The sequence below is a fragment of the Aedes aegypti genome, chromosome 2, assembly GCF_002204515.2.
Source record: "Aedes aegypti strain LVP_AGWG chromosome 2, AaegL5.0 Primary Assembly, whole genome shotgun sequence".
Taxonomy (NCBI): domain Eukaryota; kingdom Metazoa; phylum Arthropoda; class Insecta; order Diptera; family Culicidae; genus Aedes; species Aedes aegypti.
In genome coordinates, this window is record NC_035108.1 from 219,173,256 (window position 1) to 219,194,278 (window position 21,023).

A 21,023-nucleotide genomic window follows, 5' to 3' on the forward strand; every position below is an offset into this window, starting at 1 on the left:
AACTTACATGTAATGGTAAGTAACATTGCACTTAATATTAGCTGAAAATTCATCACTAAAAGCGTTATGAGGAATAGAACATGTTCAAAATATATCATTTATAAATTGTTAATTGAAAAGTAACACGCAAATTTTCAATAATTGACGAAATGGTAAATATGGGCTGTTATTACATAGCAGAACCACTTCATGACATGAAATTGGTTTTCCGTGACTACTAAATTTAGTAGAAATAACAAATAAAGTTTAATACAAATATAAAATAATCATTCTAACGATACATTTTAAACTTAATCTATGTCTTTGCTCAATTTTGAATTCTTATTTAAAAACTAGAAAAAGAAAAAAAAATAGAAATGTTAGAAACTTTTTCTCCCTCTTAAACAATTACGTTATTTGAGATTGATCTTTCTAGGTGAAACTTATTTGTTTGAATGTTTTAATGCTACTCACTAGGAAAATGTTCAAAACGTGTCGGAAAAGTTTTGATTGTGATGCTTGTTTTGCTAGATCCCACTTTCCCCGATAATAAAGATATTTCGGGGTAAGTTAGACCCTAGAATCATACTTAAAAATGTTGCTTACTAATGGTAATTTGATTCGATAACACAATTATTTTATTATGTGCTAATGCAAAGCATGAAACGTGTCACACTTTATCATACGAGTTGAAAATGACGCTGAATTGACAACTGTTCCATGTAACACATCGTAATAAAAATGTAATTTTTTTGTACTGTTCCGTATCATTGTATCTTCAACTTTCTGGAAGCATCCCTTGAAAAACTTTTCTTTAATGATCTATGACGGGAGGTCCCACTTACCCAGGGATAATATATACGTACAAAATTGCCCCTTTCAGTGCCCCTCCCTCGCTACATCATCGAAAGGCTTTGGGTTTTTTCATATTTCGACATCTGCATCTAACAAAAATAGTCTGGTTTGAGAACCCTGTGTAACACATGCCTAGTAAGATGTTCCCTTGGTTTATCACAACCTTCAATGATCTGAGTTTACAAAACATTCATAAGTATTGTGCTAAATGAAAGCTGCGTAGACTCAAATGCATACATGTTCAATTTACGTAGTATTACGTTGCCAGAATTACGTAAATGGAGGTGTCAATGTACTTCCACAGCTATTTGCTGAGAGTCTTCGGAGTCAAAGTTGCCATTATCCCATATCGCCTGACAAACACATTGCTACTCTTTTTTTTATTATTATTAAAGACGCTTTAACCACTTTTGGTCATTCGCGTCTGGCTATATTAATTTACAGTTACAACAGTTTGATTATATCTAGCGTCTTAGCAAACTTTACAATTTTTTCCTCTGCATTAATATCGTTTTTCAAAATATCTCTTATGTTACCTGATATATCATGTTTTTTCCGTACTTTATCTAAAGTATTACATTTTAACAATATGTGTTCTATAGTTAACAATTCGTAACATTTTGTACAACGAGGTGCATCTTGATATGGTGTTAGTAGGTAACTGTGTGTTAGTTTACTATGACCTATTCTCATTCTTGTTATAATTTTTTGATCATATTGATTGCATCTGTCATTCCATTTCTTCACGTTTTCTTTAACTAAATTCAACTTTGTTTTTGGATTAGATGAGGCCCACTCCAACTGCCAAGCTTCCCATATTTTTCCTTTAATAAATCTATTTGCATCTTGCCTGGTAAGTTTATCATAAGTTAATTCTGAATATCTACCTTTCTTTGCCAAAAAATCTGCCGCTTCATTGCCAGCGATCCCAGAATTTCCTGGAATCCAAGCAAAAGAAATATCTTTCCCCTCACAAGCATTTTTACAAGCTTGAATCCATGGATTTTTGGAAAACCCTTTTTCTAAAGCTTTAAGAGTGCTAGCACTATCGGAAAAGATTACCGCCTTTTGATTCCGTTCAACGCTTCGTATTGCTGTACAAACTGCCATAATCTCAGCTGAGTAAACCGAACATTCATCTTTTATCCTACCGCATGTTTTATTATTATTCGAATAGACTCCATATCCTGTACGTCCCTGGCCCTTGGATCCATCTGTATAAATCTTATCGTACATTGGATATTTTTCATTTACTAGCTCTCTATAAAATGCCATTATTTTTCCAGAACTGTCTCCCGCTTTTACGTTGCTTTGAATGGACCAATCTACTTTCAGTGTTCGACGATCCCAGCGTGGAGGTCCTAACCTCCACGCTCGAGTGATTTTTGGAAAATCTACGTTTGTAATTAACGAGAACCAAAGTTTAGTTCTACGGATGATAGGCAAATCAGGGGAGGTTCTCTCCATTTCAAGGAGGCGTATAGCAGTTTTTGCTTCATTCAAATTAGCGAGGTATTCGAACGGCAGTTGACCCGCCTCACACATTATAGCTTTGATAGGGCTTGTAGGAAAGGCACCAGATGCTATTCGTACTGCTTTGTTGTACATAGGGCTGATAATGGGCAAAATCTTCTCCTTGTTTCTTCCAGCTAAAGTAAAGCCGTAAAGCAAACGGGGAACTACTAAACTGTGCACTAGTTTAATTAGAGTTTCACGATTTGCTCGTTTCCTTCCTGACAATATTTTAAGAACATTCAGTTTTCGGGAGGCTGATTGTCTTCTTGACTTTGCATGACTTTCAAAGTTCAGTTCACTGTCCAGGATTAGCCCAAGTATTTTCATTCGGTTCACAACTGGTATAGTAATATTATTCAGTGTTATATTTGGAATAGCTCCACGGTGACGGCGACTATTACACACATGCAAGAGCTGGCATTTTGGTACGGAAACATTAAATCCGACTGACAATAACCATTCGAAGGCACATTCAGCAGCAGATTGCATTTTAGCTCGCAAGCACTTCCTATAAGAACCATATCCAACCAGAAGAATATCATCTGCGTAAACATATATCTTAACCTTTTTAGGGATGACATCGAATAGAGGTTCCAATGCAATCAGAAAAAGCGAAACTGAAATAACTGAACCTTGTGGTATTCCTCGCGATGTAGTACGAACGGTCGATTCTACTGAACTAATTTTAACTTTGAAAGTTCTATCCCTCAAAAAGTCTTCCAAGTAATTGAACATTCGCCTTCCCAACTGCAGTTCCTTTAATCGTTCGATCAATATTTGTCTATTTACTATGTCATACGCTTTAGAAATATCGATTGAGAGGAGTTCACAATGTTTTCCATGTTTTATAGGATCATCCAGAAATCCTTCTAGCTCCGCAAAATACACATCGGTCCCCAAACCTGCACGAAAGGCAAATTGCATCGGGTTTAGCCATCCTTTATGTTCTAGCTTATAAATAAGTCGTCTGTTAATAAGCCTTTCAAGCACTTTAGCCATGCAACTAATCAGAGAGATTGGTCGGTATTCTTCTGGGTTACCTTCTCGCCTAGTGTCTTTGGGAATTGGCACAACTATAGCTTGTTTCCAAATTTCTGGAATCTTACCTGATTCCCATATGCTATTGAATGTGGCTAGCAATGCACATTTACCTTCGAATGGCAAATTCTTTAGTAGAGGGTATCCTATCCCGTCTATACCAGTACCTTTACTAGTGCACTTGTCCAAAGCCCAATTTAATTCATCTCTAGCGTAAAATCAGCATTGATGTCAGTAGCTAAATCGACCTCATCGTCTGCGATTTCCTCTTCAGTGCTTACTGAAGATGTTTCGCTTATAGACGTGTTTGATTCGGAATTACTTTGGTTCGAGACATCCATGTAATGATCAGCCAAAACATCAGCTATCTTTTTTAGATCATCAGTAATTTCTCCGTTTGACTTAATATAAAACTTCGGAATCCTATATCGGCCTTGCAAGGCACCAACCTTACGCCAAACATCAGATGCCGAAGATTCAGAGTTAAGATTTTCTACAAAATTCTTCCAGCTTTCTTGTTTTGCTTTTTCAATTGTTTTCCGCGTATTGTTACGTTCAGTTCTGAATGTTTGCAATGCGGTGGGGATTCGGGGGTCTTCTTTTTTCATTTTACGTAGGGCACGTAGAGCTTTTCTCCTTTTTTTAACCGCAAGAGAGACTTCTTCGTTCCACCATGGGACCCTTTTCGATCTAACTTGTCCCGCTGTTCTTGGAATACAAGACAATGACACGTTGAATATTAATTCAGACAACTTTTCAGCGGTATAATTGATTTTGGGATCTAGTACTGAAACTATTCTACTCTGATACTCCTTCCAGTCTGCCTCGACATATTTCCATCTTCGAGATGTGCTTTGTGTTGTTTGTATATTCGATGCCTTTAGTAATATTGGAAAATGATCACTTCCATGTTGATCTTCAATTGTTTGCCATAAGACGCTAGTACATCTCTCTGAGGAAATCGTCAAATCTATTGCTGATTGTGCAGCATTGGACAAACTAAGAAAAGTTGATGAGCCATCATTCAATAAATCAAGTTCATATTCAGCCAGCATAGATACCACTATACGGCCTCTCAAGTCAGTATCGGAGCAGCCCCAGATTTCCGAGTGAGCATTGAAATCCCCCATGATTATGAAAGGTTTAGGAATTTGCTGAACTAGTTTGAACAATTCTTCCTTCAATCCGTCATTACAGAAAGAAGGTGGAATATACAACGAAACATAAGTTTTCTTAGTTGGAACTTCCAACGTTACTGCAATGGCTTGCAATTTTGTTTGTAGTGAGACTTTTGTAAAAGGTAAATCTTTCAGAACGGCTATAGCAACTCCGCCCCAGCCGGATTGTTGCGTGGGTGGTTCACAAATTACTGTATACTCTGAAGAGAAGCTTGAGCAGTTGGCAGTACAAATTGTTTCCTGTAAACATACAACATAAGGTCGATGTTTACTTATTAACAGAGCAAGCTCAGCCTTTCTTGCACGATACCCTTTTACGTTCCATTTAAATGCCAAAGATTTATAAGGTAATGATGGAGTGGTTGAAGATGGTGTTAGTCTATCAGTGGTACTGTTTTGTTCTGAATCTTGATTTGAACTGTTGGTATTAGAATCGTTAGTTGATGGGTTGAAAATGATGTTGAAATAATATTGAAGCTGATAGACTACTGACAGTTGTTATCTTTAAGCCTGATCTGTATCCATATCACGATCAGGTGATATGTCTATCCGAGAAAAATCAAGTTTACTATCGTTAGACGATGTTAGTAAGCGATTGTTAGTTTGATCTTTACCATTTTCCAACAATTTCTTTGTTGGTGGAGCCATACGATTACCGTTAGGAGAGTTTGGAATCGAGTTTGGTTGACGTCGTTTCGTAGTTTTGTTATCCGTCCTCACTTCGGTTTCCATGTATTGCGATTCGTCTTGCAGATTTTCTTCCTGACTGCTCAGAGATCCTTCTTGAGTTTTTCCGGTGCGCTGAGAAATGTAAGATTGTCCGATTTTGTCCTTCTTCAATTCTGCTACTTCGTTGATTAACTTCTCGAGTAATCGCCGGAGATTTGCGATTTCTTGGTCCTTCAGTTCTAGCAACTTCACTAGCTCAGGTCCTTTTGGTGCTTCCAGCCTCTCTTGAATAGATTATTTCTGTCTCATGTCATATCGCTTACGTGCTTCTGGGTATGATACATCTTCGTCGACCTTGATACGTACTATCTTCGATTCCGCCATTTTGACTGGGCATTCCCTTGCTCGAGCGCTATGTGGCCCTTTGCAGTTAACACAATGGGCTTCAGCAAGACAAGGATGATTATATTCATGCTCAAGTGAGCATTCCGGACAGATGGACCCTTCTTGGCAATTGCGTTTAGTATGGCCGAATCGGTAGCATTTTCCACATTGTAGAGGATTTGGATAGTATGCTCTAGTTTTAACTCTGACGTATCCGAAGTAGAAAAACTCCGGTAGTGTAGTTCCCTGGACCGAAATCAAGCATGTTGGTGTTGGGAGCAGATTATCTTTATTTTTTGGATCCCGTCTCAAAAAACGCTTTACCTCAACAACTCGCTGAGACTGAAGTTCTTCAAGCAACTCGTTGTCAGTCATCGAGAGACCATATGGGCATGATACTGTACATTTCCTGATGTTTAAGGTTTGATGAAAATCGATCTTAACTTTAGTACCATCAGTGAGCTCCCGCAGATTCAATAATTTTTGAACTTGTTTAACCTGTCTCACCTTCAGGATGTACCTGGCTCCTCTATTCTCGGGTCGGGCGTCCTCGATGTTACCGACAGAACTTTCAATGGATTTTCTGACTAACCAAGGGTTATCTGGAAGTGTGCCTTGTTCTTGCGCCGGTGCCATCACTAGTATCGATAATTCACCATTGAGTGGATCCATCCATTCTGGAACACGTCTGCCAGCAAAGCTACCATCAACCGTCTGTGGTACATCATTAACCGATTTTGCCCAATTCATTTGTTGAGAGTTTTTGTCAGGGGGATCGTATAGACTTCCCGCCCCAGGGGATGGCCCTGAGGCCATCGCACTGGTCGTGGCAGGCACCTAGGTGTCTGCCACTAGCCTTTCACCTGAATACACTTAGCTGCAAAGGCTTAAGGTTCTACAGCTGAGGATCACAAAAAAATATCAAGGTCAACCACCGAAATACACACAAGTATCCGAGCAACTTTGTTCTTTAACAATGCACTTTCAACACAATGGTGCGGTCCACTCTTTGTGCAGGTAGCTGAAAATGACCAATAGCTTCACTGATCGTACACGAAACGAGGAGAAACTGAACGAACGTCCGATTGCCACGATCGCTGAGAGTGAACTGACATTGCTACTCTATGCCCAGGGAAGTCAACGCAATATTTGAAGCTTTTTAAAGTTTTGAAATTCGGATATTTCACTTAAAAAAAATCTTAGTATTAATATTGTTTTATAGCATTGTAACGGTAATTTATGGTATGATGAACAAAATGTTGCTTTCCGTGCAAAATATTCAAATCCCAGTCTTCAAAATCAGCCAAATTTCCTGGCGTCAAAGGATTTTATGCGCATGCTCTGCATTAATGTTTGCTTGAGTATTTTTCATGCGTTTGGCCCGTGTGAAAATAGTTATGTTTCAAATTATGAGACGAGTGACATTCTATTTTGCTGTTTGTTGATCCGGAATACCGATACTCTGATGTTTTCACCTTTTTATTTGTACGGATTATAATTTTAGAATGCTTTCGCTCAACGCAAGCGGAAAAAGTTTGCCAATGCACCTAAGTTCTCAACATTAATGTCTTCGTCATAAAAAAACTCGTCAAAAATTGCAAGTGCTCGCGAGTTCGATATCGATATAGTGAACGCTTTAATGATTGTGGGAATATGTAATGTAACACCAAAAATAAATCACATGGGTGCGAGTGTGCTAAAAACAACTTCGAATATGAGGTGACTTCAGCCATCGATAACAATATGAAGCAAAAAAATTGGTGGACTCGGAAAAGTGGATGTAGTGAAAAATAATCAAATTTGTCAGTCTGAAATAAGTGTCGGTGTTGAAGGTGTGCGGCACTCCAATGAAATCGGTAATTAAAAAGTTCAAATCTCCTCTGTCGGAGAGACCGTCCCAAATTTCGGTTTATGCATCAAGTATGAAAAGTGTGCGGCCATTGAAAAAGGATATATCTGTGCTGGAGAAGAAATGTTCTAGTGACAGGGAAATTTTGCTCAGGATGGTTGTTTCCTGATGAAACGAATACTGGATCAGGCAAAGCTTGTCTAAATTCTCATTTCGAAAAGAAAAGCGTGAGATAGATGGCACAGCTGAAAACCTCGCATTTGAATTATTTGTTGGAAATTATACAACAACGAGAGGATGTTTTAAGTTCCACCAGTAGAGCTAGCCGTATACACGAAGGACATAGTGTCAAATTTTGCATCGAATGAAACGAAATAAATTTCAAGGATAGTCTAACTCTATAATACAGGCATGGATAACATGAGCTGTTCTAAATTTGTTCACGTTAAGGTATTGTTAATTTATTACTATTGCCACGCCGTGAAGTTGATTTTGAAGCAGTAAATGTAAGACTAATTGCATATATTTCTGAGCTTAAATATTCGCAGGTGATAATAATATATTAAATGGAGTCTTCCGCAATTGTGCTGCAAGAGAAATATTATATTGAGCTATGCTTCTGAAAATTGTGAGTCAAATTTAAAAGTTTTTATTGATAAAAAGCTTCAGAAACTGTAAAATGACTTGGAAGAAAGTTTTTTTTTATTTAAAATTTGAACATGGATGTAATGTAATTTTCAACATTTGGACTTATAGCTCATCATTACAATTTTGGGGATACGAAAAGTTTTGAATCTTTTCTCAAGTGTCCCTTCACCATAACTGCTGAAGGTAGCAATTAGAATGGATGTCTGAATAATGAGTTATTTATTGAATATATGAATATAATATATACACTCCCGTGCATAAGTTTGGGTTCACCCCCTAAAAACATACAAAAGTATTCTGTCCATATATCTGTGAATATACGTCCAATTGAAACTCTTCAAGCCGCATTCGAAAGGCAAAGAGTTATTCTTACTTCGAATGTATTTTTCCAAAAACTTTTTTTGAATTTTGTATACTAAATTTTACTTAAAGTTGTGACATTTTTTTAAAAACACACTGAAAAATCATATCTAATTTCCTCAGCTTTGGATCGACCAAAATTTTAAATCGGAGTGTCATTAGAATCGTAATCTCATATTCTTTGGGGAGACCCCACGAAATTTTGGTGGAAAAATCTGGAAAGTATTCAAAATGAAGTTTGGTGAACCCAAACTTTTGCACGATACACCATACTGAGGGGTGAACCCAAACTTTTGCACGATGACTTGAATGACTGTTTCATTGATTTTGAATAGTTATCAGATTTTTCCGCAAAAATTTCGTGAGTGCTCTTCAAAGAATATAAGATTACGATTCTAATGACACTTTGATTAAAAATTTTGGTCGATCCAATGCTGAGAATATTAGATATGATTTTTCAGTGTGTTTTTTGCAAAATGTCACAACTTTAAGTAAAAATGTAGTATACAAAATTCAAAAGATGTTTTTGGAAAAATACATACGAAGTAAGAATAACTCTTTGCCTTTCGAATGCGGCTTAGAGAGTTTCAATTGGACGTATATTTACAGAGATATGGACAGAACACTTTTGCATGTTTTTTAGGGGGTGAACCCAAACTTATGCACGGGAGTGTATGAATTATTAGTTTCTATGTATTATGATTTCTTATTAAATTATTCAAATTGGTTCAAATCGGTCAAATCAAACTGGTGTACAGAATGCACAGATATTAGCATTGGCCTCAGACCTTTTTCTCCACGGAACCGCTTTAAAAAATGTCTAGCAAGAAAATCCTGATTGAGTGAATATTGGTGATGAAAATCAACATGCTTCAACGAATTTACATAACATTGAGCACAATTTGCACAAAATAGATCTTTTGTGGACCAACACATCGTGTGTGTAATTTCAACACATTCTGAAAAACATTTCCTTTGTTGATTTCTTATGCTTTAACGCAAAATAAATGACATATACAATATAAAGCATCTCCTCAAATTTGTTTCTGTACAGTGTCCCCTGCCCTAGCTACGCCACTGGTTAGAATAGATCAAAACAAATATGTCCAAGTCGATTGTTGGATAACTCTCGTATTTGTCTTGCAATATTCATTTCAGTACATTCCAAATTCGTTATTTTACTCTGATTCATTAATGTACAAAAATCGTCTTATTCTCACCCCATTTAGACATTGGGTCAACAAAACTAGAATTTATATGCATTAATAACAAAGCAGGACAATCATTTTTTTTTTTGAAGTTTGATGCTATTGAGTAATTTAAAACGGCGTCAACTACTTGTTACATCTGGAAAGAACACAGCATTAAAAATATACATAAATATTTCAAATATTTGCTGAGATATTTCAAATTATGTTTTGACCCATTCTCTTCTCTCTGACCTCTTGGAGCAAACGTCGAATAAAATGTGATTCTGTTCAGTGTAACAGTCACAATTTCAACGTAAGACTCTAAGTGGATCTTATTTTATTGGTTGATAAAATTGATTCAAAGTTGTCAAATATGCGTTAGCTTTAACTTTTTTTTTTGGTTTGACGCCTCTTGTTCGAAACAAAGCCAAGAAATAGTTTTGTGAATTATAAATAAATTACTTAGAAAAAAGAGAGGTACATAAATAATTATAAATAAATTACTTAGAAAGAAGAGAAGATACACAAAACATCCGGAATTTCTAATAAAAATGCATCAAATTTGATTTATTTTCACGTGTTTGAAAATTTTCCTGGATGCCTGCCCTTTTGGAAGCTATCATGTAAAATTAAGTTCGGTTAGATGCAAATTCAAGATGCTAACCTGTTGACGTTATTCTACATCCGTTCTTAAAATTGCATCATCCGTTCTGCAAATTACACGACACTGAAAAAAAATACACGCCGAGACAAAAAAATAGGTTTTAAACTAACTTTTACATAACAACATGCATTCTCTTTAGAGGTTTTGTAGGTTTACATTTTTTGGGATGCACATAAATTTTAAATACTTTTATGTCTGATTCGGGAAATATCGTTTTAGTTTTCGTGTCATTTAACATGTAAAGTTACATTTGTTTTTGTTCAATTCATCTCCAAAGACACGTTTTCATGTCGTTCCATCGCAAACATCATGCACAGTTCGAACGAAACGTGTAAATTTCTGAGACATATAATGTACATAATTGGAGCGTGGAATATCATTTACATGATTTACATGATATGTCATGTAAATTTCAATTATATGTAACTAATGGGGCAGCCCCCTATCCGGCATCAATGAGACCCCCTTCTACACAGCCTCAGGGTCGGCATATGCGCGTGATAATCCGCGACCAAGAAAACGCTTGAATATCCACTTTGCGACACTTAAACCCACTTTATTACCTTTTCTTGCACACAGGTATTTCATCCCACTTCCTTACAGCCTATCTCCTACCTTCCACTTCCTCTTCTTCTCTTCTTCTGGTGGCGGGGCCCCTTCTTCGTTCCGCTACCACACCTTGCTTCGTCGCCGCCGGTTCGCTCCTCTCCTCGGTTGGGCTGCGACCGCGGCTCCTCTCCTTACTTCCTTCCTCCTGTCTTCACCTTACTGGGCCTTGGCTTGAAGGTGTAGCGTCGCTGCTAACAAAATGGCGTGCACAGCTGCGACAGAAGGCACTTCCTCGCTCGTTTGGCAGTCTCGGGTGTAACGGACGAGCACTGCAGCGCACTTCGAGGCGGTAGGACCAATCAAGGTCTTCGGGTCTACTACGCGCACTCCAGCCTACGGCAAGGCAACGGCCAAGGTTACTCCAAGGTCACTAAGGGTACTCTAAGGATAAAACCAAGGGTCCTGCGGGTATTTGGAGGACAAATGGGGGGGTGTTTTAATTATGGGGACGAATGGGGGCTCTTGTCGAGGGTCTGTTACCTGGATGCTTCCAATAATTCACACTATCCACTATCTTCTACTCTTTTCACAACTCTTTCTACTCTTTACAAATTTCCTTAACTTCCGACAGACGTCTATCTTGCTTAATATTTGGCTCGATAATGATCCAGAGCAATGGTGGATATCCTTTTCAGAGCCCTCGACCTAGAGTTTTCCGCAGTTTCCTAAATTCGCCCCATCATGGCTCCTTCTACACCACCCCCAATGGCCGCCCATTCTGCTCGTCCAGCGATGTCTGGTGGTGAGTAGCGGAACTTGTTTCGATGTGGCTGCATGCTGTCCAGTGGGCGATGGGTGGCGATGCTTACGAATACTCAAACACCTTCTTGGTTTTTTCGAACAAACTATTACACGGAACACACTACATCGCGAAAATCTCAAAAATCTCGGACAGACAGACACACCACTGGGTACATATATCATGTAATCTAGCAGGATTCTGTGTGGTTACATGACATACAACATATTTTCACATGATTTCAGACTTAAATTTACATGACGTCATGTTTAAATCGCATAAATAAAGTGTAATCTTCATCATTTTTAACAGAGTGTGTCATTCAGTCAGAACCAGAATTACGTCCACAGTAATTTTCATTATTTTAAGAGTGTATAATTTAGTCGATAATCGCACTGAACAGCCATTGAGCATCACTATTGCATACCATCTAGAGCAGTGGCTCCCAACCTTTTTTGAGTAGCATCCCCTTTTGAAGTTTTACGAACAACTCACGCCCCTCATACAAATTTAAGTCCTCGAAATGAGAGATTTAATAATATGTGGCTGGTAAAGCCAATAGTCACGTTTGAATTCCACTACAGATAATGCAGGATTTTTCTAAGATCATCTAGATTCCACTAAGAACCTTGCTAGGCGGCAAAAATGCATATTTCCAATAATAAACTTTTTAAAATTGATCTTTACACAAAAAAATATATCACGTGGCTGATAAGATTCAAAATAAAAAGTTGTCGAAGATGTTTCGTGTAGCATGATAAAGATTACATAGAAAACCAATACAGAAGATTATCAAACAATTTGAATGACTTATTCGGGTATCTCCAAACGACATAATATTCTGGGAGGATTTATTTTCAAAAATAGGTCATGTATTTCCTTAGCAGATTAATAATGCAAAGATTATTCTGCAAGCAGCTTTGCATATTTTAAGAAACCTTCATACAAGCTTCATAGAAACCAAATAACGACCCTTGACCATTACAAGGTCTCGGTAAAATATTCGCCATGAGCACTTTAAAACCTTTTTAAATACTTACAAATAAGCAAAGTAATAGAATTTTGAACTTTTTTAACACCATCCAGTGGGTCTTTTCTCAACCAACACATATCAACAAAGACATTGTTCGCTACTATTCTAATTGCACCAGTATTCTGCAGCAACAGTTTATCACAACTTGAACAGAATATGACAATGATCACTCAACGTGTAATCATCTATATTTCGGAGAATTTTCTTCATTTTCGAGAACTTTCTTCGTGATAGTAAACATTTTTGATACATTATTAAATAAAATCCATACAACATATTGGATTTTCTGTTCAAAATAACTAAAATAATTATTCAAGAGTTTAACAGTTCGCAACTATGTAACCATCTGTTGCTATCATGATATTTTTTCTTGAGATTTATCCCAATCCGCAAAAAAAGGAACAATGGATTGTAGGCACGCTCGATTTGTAGTTACTTTTGCGTTGTTATAATTTCAGTTTGATTCGCTGATACAATCAGCAATAAACGTTTTGTAGACTTTCAAAGAAGCAGGAAAAATTTTCATAAATTAGGCCAAACATATCTTTAATTATGTTAGTTCAATTTTTATGTTCCCACTGAAAAAAACATGCAAATCCGGTGAGGTAAATTTTAAGTTCTAATCTTATATTGACATACATTGTTAACGTTTTACCAGAAATTATTTAGATTAGAAAAAACGAAATAGTTTAATTTTAATAAATCTAAGCCCCACCAATAACGATATCTTATGCAACCAATGTGATAAGAGAATTCTCATAGTTTTTCGTCAATCAAGAAGAATTACTCACATTGCACATTGGGTCAGATCAATGAATTAGGAGAAAAAAATGACCATGAAGATGATTTTTAGTACAAAAGTGTCATCGGCATAATTATTACATATGATGTGGACTACATTTTGATAATAAGTGACATCAGGGTGGTCCAACATAATACGGAAATAGTTTTGCCAACTTTTATGCTTTTTAAGTTAGCGATTTGAAGTGTTCTTGGCAGATTTATTTATTTATTTATTTGATTACTTCCATCGGACATCATGGTCTTAATGAAATACTAATACTAACACAATAAAAAATGTAAACATAGTCAATTTATAAAACGTGTTCTGCTTAAGCGTTGTCTAAAAGTATTTGTCGTCAAGTTAAAATCAAATACACCATAAGCTTGTCGGAATTCATTGCAAATGGAATTTAACGGATCATTTGCTCCATAACCAGTATTCCTGGAAGCTATCTGGATCAGTTGCCTTGTCCGTAGTACGCGCTCTGGAGCATAAAATTACACATGTTGAAGCAAAGCAGGACAATCAACCTCCGTACGAACAATTTTCGATCCATAAACAGCTCGGCTATTTTTGCGCCGGACGTGCAGCGGTTCCAGTCCCAGCAATCTGCAACGATGGTCGTAAGGAGGCAAGTTCAACGGATCACGCCACGGTAGATCCCTCAAAGCATGTCTCACAAACTTACGCTGAACTGCTTCTATTCTGGTTATCCACACTGCCTCATAAGGTGACCATACTATAGAAGCAAATTCTAAAATGGATCTAACCAGAGAACAGTACAAGGAACGCAGACACATCGGGTCGTTGAATTCTTTTGTAATTTTTAAGATGAAGCCCAGTTGACGGTTCGCCTTGTCAATGATAGTGGCATAATGCAGTTTAAATGTCAATCTGTAATCCAACAAAACGCCCAGATCTTTGACCTTGTCCACACGTTCGAGTTCCTGACCATTTATATTGTAATCGTACAAAATTGGTGATTTACAGCGACGGTATGAAATCACACAGCATTTGGAAACGCTAACAGCCAGGAAATTCATGGTACACCAGCGTGCGAACTGGTTCAATAGCTCCTGGAGGTCTCTGCAGTCCGCTTCAGTTCTCACGACGAGGAAAATTTTTAGGTCGTCTGCGTAGATTAACAAACCGCCATTTGCAAGAACGATAGTCACATCATTGAAGAACAGCGAAAACAATAAGGGTCCCAGGTTGCTGCCCTGCGGTACCCCAGATGCAGGGTGAAAAGGATGCGATACAGTAGATCCAACCTTCACACAGAGACTCCTGTTTCTAAGGTACGATTGCAGCCAATTACACATTCGTGTTGAAACACCGAGTCGGAGTAATTTCGCCAACAGAATCTCGTGGTTCACAGTGTCAAAGGCAGCCTTGATATCCGTGTAAACAGCGTCTATTTGCGCTCCATTATCCATGGACCTAATGCAGGTCGAAGTAAAATCAACCAAGTTACTTTCTACCGACCGCCTAGGGAAGAAGCCGTGTTGAGCCTCACTAATATAGCAACAGAACGAGCTGAACATTACTTTATTAACAATGGTTTCCAAGCATTTCGCACCTGCTGAAAGGGATGTTATTCCACGGTAGTTGGCAAAATCGGTCTTATCGCCCTTCTTGAATACCGGCCGCATGTAGGATGTTTTCCAAGCAGTTGGAAACAGTTGCGATTGCAGCGATTTGTTAAAAATGCTTACCAGTGGAGCCACCAAAGAAGCACCGCATTTTCTAAAGATGCAGGATGGAATACCATCAGGTCCAGGGCAATTCGATAATTTAAGCTTCTGTAATGCAGCATAAACCATTGATTCATTGACATGAAAGATATCAAGGTCAACAACGTCACGTGGCACTATACAAGTGGCAGCTTCAGTATCCTGAACAGTAGGAATGCGGCCAACGAAAACGCTTGAAAACTGCTGTGCAAAAAGCGCACACTTTTCATCTTGACTGCTTGTGAAAACATCTCCTCGGTGCATTGTTGTTGGAAGGCCGTGCTCTTTCCGTTTTGAGTTGACAAAGTTCCAAAAACTCTTCGGATTCCGACGAAGATCATTCTGCTTCCTGGAGACATAATTTTTGTACAGAAAGCGATTGTATCCACGGTATATACGACTAGCCTCGTCCAACTGTCGTTTGAAATGTGCACATTTTTGACGATTGTATTGTTGAAGCAATTTATCACGTCGACGTCGGAGGACACCAAGATGTCGGTTAGACCAAGCCGGTTTTCTTGGCGGTCTGTTCAGCGGAACTGTTTCAGCAATGTAATTATGAATAATGGCATTAAAGCATGTTACTGCACTGTCTACATCAGAGCACTGGTGTACTTCGGACCAATCAACTTGGGAAAGAAGACTGTTTAGTGCATCAAAATTACAACGACGGAAGTCTCGTTCCGAAAGGTCGATGTCCTCGTAGAACGTCATTGATGATGGTATTTGCACGGAGAAATCAAGAGCAGGATGATATCGATCAAGTGGGACAACATGTTCTGTCGCTGGAGTTGCAAGTACACTTTTTTTACTGGAGTCATCGCTAAACACAAGGTCCAACACGCGGCCACTGGAATTACGGATCGAATTACGTTGTCGCAAGCCTTGGAATGCCATGTTGTCGAGAAGAATTTGACTTGCCGATGAAATGTGGGAGTTTAGTGCATCAACGATAGCGTAACCGTTGCTCAATAGCCATGCCAAACGGGGTTGGTTGAAATCACCAAAAACTACAAGCGGACTTGCATCGCTGCGTGAACTGCAGACCTCGGAAATAACATCGAGATGAAGTTGCATAAAAGTTCCGTCTTGACTTTTGTCAGGAGGAATGTACAAAGCACCAATAAAAATATCAGTCACTTGAGTCGACATTTTAACCCACAGTTGTTCAATATTAGCTCGAGTAGAAACAACTGTCGCTCCAAACTTTTCTTTAACGGCGATAAGAACGCCACCACCACGACGGCGAGAACTGTTGGTAGCGCAACGATCAACCCGAAATACAGAATAATCCGGAGAAAACAGCTGACGAGATTCAATGCACTCATCAAGCCACGTCTCAGTGAAAACGTAGACATCGTAGTCTAATTCCGCCGTAGACAGGAACACATCATCAATTTTCGTTCGTAAGCCACGCACGTTCTGATAGTAAATTCGCAGATCGAATGGCATATCACTTGGGTTTTCAGGGCATCGTTCCGGACGTTTATGCTGTGTAGATCCTCCAGAAACATTGAATGGGATCGACGGCTTCGCAGTTAATTGAAGTTTTGGTATCGCAGAAAAACAAGCAGAATTCCGTGAGGGGCCCGCTATCGCCAATTGGGGATCGCCCAATGCAGTCGTCCATAGGTCATACAATCGTGAGTCGGTGAGTGCATCCTTCGGAACGAGGTTTCTGGAATCGACGAACGATACAGCGGACGAAATGCTCGGAAGATCAGTGTACTTGCCTTTCATAGGAGCTCGGAAGACCCCATCTTCCAAATCACACGCAGGACCGGGACGGCTGCTGGTCGCTGGCTGGAAGGGCTCGACTGCGGTGAAAGGAATAGGGGCTTCCTTAAGACTAGCGGAAAATGTGCGCCCCGGTGTCGATTTCAGAGGTGTTGAACGTGAATGGATTGATGACGTTATGCTGGAAACAACAAACGATACAGCGGACGAAATGCTCGAAAGGTCAGCGTACTTGCCTGTTGTAGGAGTTCGGAAGACCCCATCCTCATGCTCACACGCAGGACCGGGACGGCTGCTGGTCGTTGGCGGGAAGGGCTCGACTGCGGTAAGAAGAGTAGGGGTTTCCTTGATGCAAGCGGCAAATATGCGTCCCGGTGTCCAACTTGAAGATGTCGGTAATATTTGGATTGATGGAGATATGCTGAAATCAACGAATGGTACAGCAGACGAAGTTCTTGGAAGGATAACGTACTTGCCTGTTGAAAAATTTTGGAAGACCTCATCTTCCTTCTCACACGCAGGACCGGGACGACTGCTGGTCGCTGGCGGGAGGGGCTCGACTGCGGTGAGAGGAACAGAGGCTTCCTTAATACTTGTGGCAAGTTTGCGTCCCGGAGAGGAGTAAGAGTTGACTTCTTCCATTCTTACTCCATTAAAACAACATCTTCGGTCGAAAGGCTCAGCGGATCGTCGGATGCGGCAGCAGGTACAGGACGCCAAAAATTTTCGTCAGTTCTGTTGTCAGTAAATTCTCTGTAGACCACACCCTTCGGCCACGTTGAAGTGGATAGCGCCTTAGATTTCATCTCCATGTTCATTCCAATTTTGAAAGAGATGAAGGACAATGTACTCATGTCCCTTCCTTTGCCCACCAGTCGGATAACTTGCACATCATCAGTACCGAGCCGTTTTTTAGCTAATGCACATATTTGATTGACTGATACATCTCTAGCAATCCGTGACAAATATAACCAAAACTTTGGTTGATTTGGAGGCACTGTAACGATGTCGAGTGACGGAGAGGGAGTACTACCAGTTCCCAATAACAGAGGTGGTTGTTGGTTCGGGATTGATTTAGCAACAGTACTAAACAGCCTCCGACTCCTGGTGAACCTGGGGTCAACACCAACGCGTTTGGAAGATTTCGGAGTACAAGTACTTAAGTTTATCAGTTTGGCGAAGTTGGTTCGAATTTCCGCCTTCAGTTCATCCATTATTTCTGTTTTGAGATTTTTCATAATGTCGCTATGGGAGTTGAGGGCATGACCTTGACCCACTTCGTAAGCTGCACGTGCAGTATTTCGAAGGCGCATATCCTTCATAAGCGCCGTACATGAAGGACAAAACCAAAACAGCTGATTGTTTCTCATCACTTCTTCAAACACATCGGCAGCAACCGCACAGCATCGAGGATGAAAAATGGCTTTACAGAAGCCTTGGCATTCGACTTGGATATCACCGATATCACCAGCACATGAACAACATACCAGTGACATATTGATAGGATTTTTTCAAATGTTACTCTTGAAATTTTCACTCACGACCAACACGTATCGATAAACTATGATGTCCGATAATAAACAAGACAACACACTCAGTAGAGTTAACCTGTTTTGTACGGGTGTATAGGTACGGTAGCCAGAGCAAAGTGCAGTAAGGGTACACACGAAGCAAAACAACACAGATTTTTGCAAACCGCAGAAACGCGACGAGAGTTTAGTGGATAATATTCTCAAATTATTCCGATCTCTTTCCGGTATCTTCACTTGCTAATGATGCACTCAACGATCCACTACGCAACAAAATAAGATTCGACGGAAAAGGGTACTTAAACACGCAAAATATACGATTTCTTTAGCAGCTTTGGAAACATCGAACATGTAAACAAAGCACGGTGATTTTTTTCTGCTTTGTTTAATTTTGAACAGCCTTGCGAAGACGTCAACCTTGTATGTCTACTGTAGCCCTTGATAGGCCGTTTCTAAAGATGCAGGGTAGGGTGGTCCATGAAAAACTGATATTTTGCCCCAAACTTTTTTGTTTCAAATTCAATTAAAATTACGTCTTCTACAAAGTTTTGAAAATCGCATTTTGTTGTAAGAATCATTCGTTTATGATATATGACCATTTTTATTGAAAAAAAAAAAATAATTTCAAATGTCAATATCTCGAAAAGGGGGAAAACGGGAATTAGATTTGTGCAGGATCTAAAATGTGCACCCTAGAGGTTTAAATGGTACATTCTATTTCTGGAGAATATTGCATTATTTTGATGTGAAAACGAGCCTTTTTATTACTGAAAATAAAGAATTCTATCTCAAATATTGAGCATTACGGCTAGGTTCTAATCAGAATTAGTTGCAAAACTGTTCGATTGAATATTCTTCAGTATTATGAGCTTATTTATCTACTGTTTAGATTCCAAACAAATGCATCTAATACTCAAAAATCAGTCAATATTTGTGAAACAATAAATTTCATTCAACTGAAATATTGAGTGTGAAGATAAAAAATAATATATCACCTTTTTTTATAAGTTTTTCACAAAAGTATGGAACAACATTTCGTTTCAAATGGCAATCACTGTGTTATAAATAAAGTTATTTTGTTTTTTTTTTTATTTTTGAATAAAGTTAAGCTGCAATTGACTGTCACTTCCTGGAATTTTGATGACAAATATTAGTAAAATATTTCAACCAACACGCCATTCAAAATCCGCATGTTCGGAATATGAGTCTGACTGTTATATGGTTTTAGTCATTAATGACGGAATGTTTTAATTCATTGTACATTTCCATGGAACTATTGCTGGCTTTGTATGGTTGAAAGAGATTTAATTTAATATAATAAATTAACTTTTGGCTATGTGATTGAACATGCTTTTTTGATTTGTATTACAATTACAGTCGAAGCTTGTTATAGCAACATCGCAAGGGACCGTCGTAATAGAGAAATGTCACTATAGAGAATAGCTATAGCATCAATATATTTTTCAACGGACCGAAAAATGTCGCTTTAAAAAGCTTTTGTCGCTTTAAAAGTTGTCGTTATAACGTGCTTCGACTGTACATTGCTATTAATAAGCATGAGCTTGAGTTTGGATCAGTTTAATCCAAGAAAATGAACGTTCAGCTTTATTGGACAGCATGTACTTGTAAAAGTCATTTCACAGTATGTCGTTATGTCATAGACAGCTTGCTTATTACATTTATTACATTTCATACATATTATTACTGATGCATTATTAGAGCTGTAGTAAACACAAAAGTTTTGTCACAGACAAACAGACGTCACACTCTCATCGTTGTCCATTGACCACCTTTTTAACGGTCGATTCAAAAATATGGTAGGTGGCCGATCCGCCACCCGCAGAGCTCGTATCGTTTTTGTTCGTGTTTGACGTTTACACACTACCGCCATCTGTTGGCCCGTCGGCCAAACGCACCGATTATAGCATTGGGCGTACATGTCTTCGTGACTATGATTTTGATTAAGATTTGTTCTAAGTGTTACGTCTGTGGTTTTGTGTTTATTAGAGAAAAACATAAAAAGAAATACTAATCAAATTGAGCAGATTTTTGAATGTTTTGACTTTGTTTTTAACAGTATACATCAATATTTCAGCTAAAATCATTAATTTTAATAAATGCTTGTTTTCACATCAAAATTATACTGTATAGGGTAACTGTTACCTTAGTTGTGGGTGTTCCTATAGTTGCGGTAGTGCCGTTTTCACTGATTTTATTACATTGGCCACCGAGCCGACACTGCCAATCGACGTATTGGCTTGTTGATACACGGAATAGTTGAAAAAAGTGTTCAAATTGCTTCAAAACTGGTGAAATATCACTAAAATTGCTAAAACTTTTCTTACTTGTACCAATAGTTGCGGTAAAGTGTTCCTATAGTGGAGGAACCCATTAGAAAACAACGGATACCGCAACTATAGGAATACAAATTAGAAATATACCGCAACTAAAGGAACAGTGTACCAATAGTGGAGGTATTATTTTTCTCTGACATGTCGTGAATTACTGCGATGAAATCATTTTCCTCATT

General features: G+C 38.5%; 2 protein-coding genes across 5 annotated transcripts in view; one reads left to right on the forward strand and one right to left on the reverse strand.

Moving 5' to 3' along the window:
- Positions 1-4,991: 4,991 nt before the first annotated feature.
- LOC110676380 lies at positions 4,992-6,897 on the reverse strand. Its single transcript, XM_021844043.1, has one exon. The coding sequence runs from the start codon at positions 6,432-6,434 to the stop codon at positions 5,529-5,531; it is 906 nt and encodes a 301-aa protein (XP_021699735.1). The 5' UTR covers positions 6,435-6,897; the 3' UTR covers positions 4,992-5,528.
- Positions 6,898-7,011: 114 nt separating this feature from the next.
- Positions 7,012-21,023, forward strand: part of LOC5569579 (dipeptidyl peptidase 4) — a 66,324-nt gene continuing 52,312 nt past the window's right edge. For 2 of the 4 annotated variants that reach the window (XR_002500326.1, XR_002500325.1), the window contains exon 1: positions 7,033-7,474. The gene's annotated coding sequence lies outside the window, so the exon portion shown is untranslated. Of the gene's footprint in view, positions 7,475-21,023 lie in introns of all 4 variants that reach the window. The other 2 variants (XM_021844039.1, XM_021844042.1) reach the window with 2 other exon arrangements.